We start from the raw sequence: 4,080 nt of genomic DNA, 5'->3' as shown, positions 1-4,080 counted from the left end.
ATTATAATGATATGTTAATATATTAAGATATATTAAATACATTATAATATAGGTGGTTCGTTAGCAATTAAAAACCAAAAGGAATTAATAAATTATGGTGCAAGATAGCACCGGGAATTGCTAGAAATGAGAGTCAAAATTTAACTCAGAAGCCACAAAAAACACTAACCTCATGATATTTACGGGATTTGAACACAGTGAGCTAAACGATCTTTTCCTTGTGAGATAAACTCACAGAATGAAATAGTTGGAAAAAGCCTTATCACATGATTTCGAAATTTGATCAGAAGGATCTTGTTTCTTGTCAGAGGCCTCTACCACTACTCAGGGTTAAAGAGATAGCCTACCTCGTAATATTTCATGAGAAGAAAAAATTTGATAAGCAAGCGCTAAAATTCAAAATGATTAAAGTGTATATTATCAATGCAAAAAGATATTCTAATGATATGTTAATATATTAAGATATATTAATAACATTATAATATAGGTGGCTCGTTAGCAATTAAAAACCAAAAAGGAATTAATAAATGATGGTGCAAAATAGCAGTAATGTAGAAATTGAGAGGAGCATAATGGAGAGCATCCAGCACATACCTAACTTCATCCACCAAAATATCAAGGTAACTATAGATTACCTCACTAGGCACCCTAACAATAGACTCCCTGTCCTTGATACTAAATTTTAGTTAGAGACTGTGAACAACAAAATGCAGCTCCTCCACTTCTATTACATGAAATCCATAGCTTCTAAATATGTTGTTCACAAGAACTCAGCTTTGTCACACAACATGAAGATCAACATACTGATAGTAGACTTAGTTAGGATAATGAATGACGTGTTCCCCGTATGCGAATCCTATAAAACAAGGAAACATGTACAGAACTTCATGCACTACATGCAATTCTCTGGATATGATCAGAAAGATAGGGTTTGATGATACAGAGGAGCTAGAAAGAAGTTAGATAGCATTATGTGTAATGAAACCAATGGCACCTGTCCTAGATACAGAAGTAAAGACTGGAATAGGATACAGAGAGTTTGTGACGAAGTAAACTGGGCGAACACATGGTACAAAGCTGACAAATATCAAGGAATGATGCTTGTAGAGACCACAGCATATGGAGAACTATCCCGTTGATTTAGGAAAGCTCTGGAAGGAGACCGAACTCAACATTAAGACCGTTGAAATGTCGGGAGCTCCATCAGATCACAGTTACGTAGGACGTACACCTTCGAGAATACCACATGCACCAGTGAGAACTGCATGGTATCTAAGATTAACCCTGGCATTAACTGTAGAACTAGAAATGTATTCTACAGCATAAGGTGCATAGAGGGTGTTTGTAAAGACAAGAACATGACATGCATTGGTAAGACATCTAGAAACATTACGGAGAGATTAAATTAACATTTGAGACAATATGATGACAAAAAAGAGTCCTCCATACTCTACCAATATGCCAAAGATCACCGTGGAAGCACACTAGGCCGGTTTGACATCCACATTTTATCCAAGCACCTGAAGGACCCATCACTCACTCAAATACAGGTGTACATCCTCATAAATGAAACAACCTCTGTACTAGATAGAAAATACACGCAGATGGTGTGATACCCCAATCCAATACCTACAGTATATACATACACTGGTAGATTTGTTAGTAGAATGTTATGTAGGCCAATATATATATATAGGTAGATGGATATGCAGGTAAACAGACAATTGGAGCCTGGTTCAGCACTCCGGCTTACCAGCTTACCAGTTCAAGTAAAACGATCTAACCGATGCTAGCATGAAAAACGGGCGCTAAATGATGATGATGATGATGATGATGGTGTGTGTGTGTGTGTGTGTGTGTTTGTGTGTGTGTGTGTTGTGCTTTCAGAAAAATATTTCTTGAAACAGTCACTATATTCAAAGAAAGACTTTCTTAAATTAAAAAGTAATAATTACATAAAAAAATTTAAAGCAACAGATTGATATAGATCTTATGGAAAGAAGGTTTTGCATTATGTTAAGTGCTTTTCGCTGTTTACAGTCGTTTAAACTTGAGTTATTAGATAATCCATTTAGAGGTAGTTCATTTTAGAAGTGGTGTTTATTATTTCCAGCTTAGTTTCGGATTTAGAATTGATTATTTTCTTCTTTTGCTTTGAGAAAAGGGAATATTTTGTACTTTTAATTTGTTCAAATGCTTATATTTTGACTACACAGAACGTTTCTAAGAAAGGAATCATTGACTTGTTGCTTATGCACCCAAACCTGGTCTATTCATTTTGATCCTGCATAGCCAAAATGATTTCCATTGTATTGTGGGCCATTATGCAGTCAACGGGATGTTTAGTTTAGCAATTCATGTTTGCATTAATCTTCCATCCCTTCCCATTCTGAAAATTTGGGATTTTGTCCTGTTCAGTAAATTTGCAAGTCTTACAACGAAGGTCTCCACATTTTGTTAACTGCATTATTTTGATGTAAATTTCGCCTTTGATAAGTCTTTTAAGATATGGTGGTTGTCTTTGGATGTCTATAATTTGTGACTCTAATGTCTATAATTTGTGTCTAATAATAAATTCTATAATTTGTGACTCTAATTTGGCTGATAATGTGGTTTCTGAGATTATGGGTAACTACAACTGGAATATCTCTGTGTTTTGTTTTTGCTAAGGCGAGTAGCAACTAATGACGAAGTTAGCATTTTGAAGAGAGTAGAAAATACACCTTGAAAAACGTTAGCTTTATTTGGTTGGAATGAATGAATGAATGAAGGGGTTTTGCATGTGGCCATTGTGTGAATGTAATATCCAATGTTTAAAAAGGCATTTTGGGAGCGATCTTTATGTGGAATTGGAAGCAAAACAGGATGTAGATGTAATGAATTTATTTCTGTGCATGATAGACTGTAAGAGCGTTGTGAATGAGAAACGTTGACTGTTTTAGACAAAATATGTATGCATGTATGTATGTATGTATGTATGTATGCATGCAGGTATGTGTGTATGTATGTATGTATGTATGTATGTATGTATGTATGTATATCTCTTCTATTTTTTAATAATTATAAAACTTCCACTGAGGAGGGAGCTGGTTTCCAACAAAGATACAAAGCTCCGTCTTTGGAATGTAGTTAACACAGGCAAATTCACATTTGGAACTCGAGAAAGTCATGCATATTTTTACTGTTCCACTCACATATTGCACTCGTAATGTACGAATTAGTCGGTTGATTTCTCTTTCTGAAAATCCCATTCTCCTTTAAGCATTTACTAACAAAACCTAGTGCTCTAATTATTATTGGTATGAATTATGTATGTATGTATGCATGTATGTATGTAGTAATATATTTACTATTTTGTTTATATGCATCACACAACTATAATTACTTTTAAGAGACAAAAATGCTAGAAAAAAGTTATTAAATAGATTGTTGAAACAATTCTCACCTTTGATCACTGCTTAAATATTTGACTTTAAAATATTCTATCAATCACATAAACTGAAGATCATAGAAAAATTTATTCTACTTCCATCATATTATTTCAGAGACTAAAAACAGAAGGAACAGAAGAATCAGAAGAAAACAGTAAGTAATATAACGAGGAAGCAATTTATCATTGGTACATTTGTAGCCCTAAGAAATTTCAACAAATCATTTCTTCAATAAACGAGCAAGTCTTTCTCGGTCCAAGTCAGCTTACACAACCATTATTTTCAGCTATTCAAGCATTTGTCCTCAAATATGTCATCTCTCTATCTCTTCATTTCTTTTCCTCTCCACACACGAGCACGCACGTGCGCACACCGACACAGACACAGACAGACAGACAGACAGACAGACAGACAGACAGACACACACACACACACACACACACACACACACACACGTGCACACACACACTTTATTTTAATAGAATTCAATTGTCTGATGCCATAGATTTTGTACGAATATATTCTCACCAAAAATATGGTACTGAGCTATTGAACCCTATAAAAAGTAACTATTTATCTGCCCATGCAACATCAAGAACTAATTCTTTCAGTTTACCACCAAGGTATATATATATATATATATATATAT

The 4,080-nt window shown here is 34.4% G+C and overlaps 1 protein-coding gene across 1 annotated transcript in view; it reads left to right on the top strand.

Annotated features, from left to right (window-relative positions):
* Positions 1–4,080, top strand: part of LOC106870660 (ATP-dependent translocase ABCB1) — a 130,796-nt gene that overhangs the window by 76,227 nt on the left and 50,489 nt on the right. The window contains exon 14 of the mRNA XM_052966110.1: positions 3,546–3,585. Coding sequence (XP_052822070.1) covers positions 3,546–3,585 — 40 coding nt within the window. The remainder of the gene's footprint in view (positions 1–3,545; positions 3,586–4,080) is intronic.

This window comes from Octopus bimaculoides, chromosome 1, assembly GCF_001194135.2.
Source record: "Octopus bimaculoides isolate UCB-OBI-ISO-001 chromosome 1, ASM119413v2, whole genome shotgun sequence".
Taxonomy (NCBI): Eukaryota; Metazoa; Mollusca; class Cephalopoda; order Octopoda; family Octopodidae; genus Octopus; species Octopus bimaculoides.
Note: the sequence above shows the minus strand (reverse complement) of the source record. Positions and strands in the feature narration are given on the sequence as shown.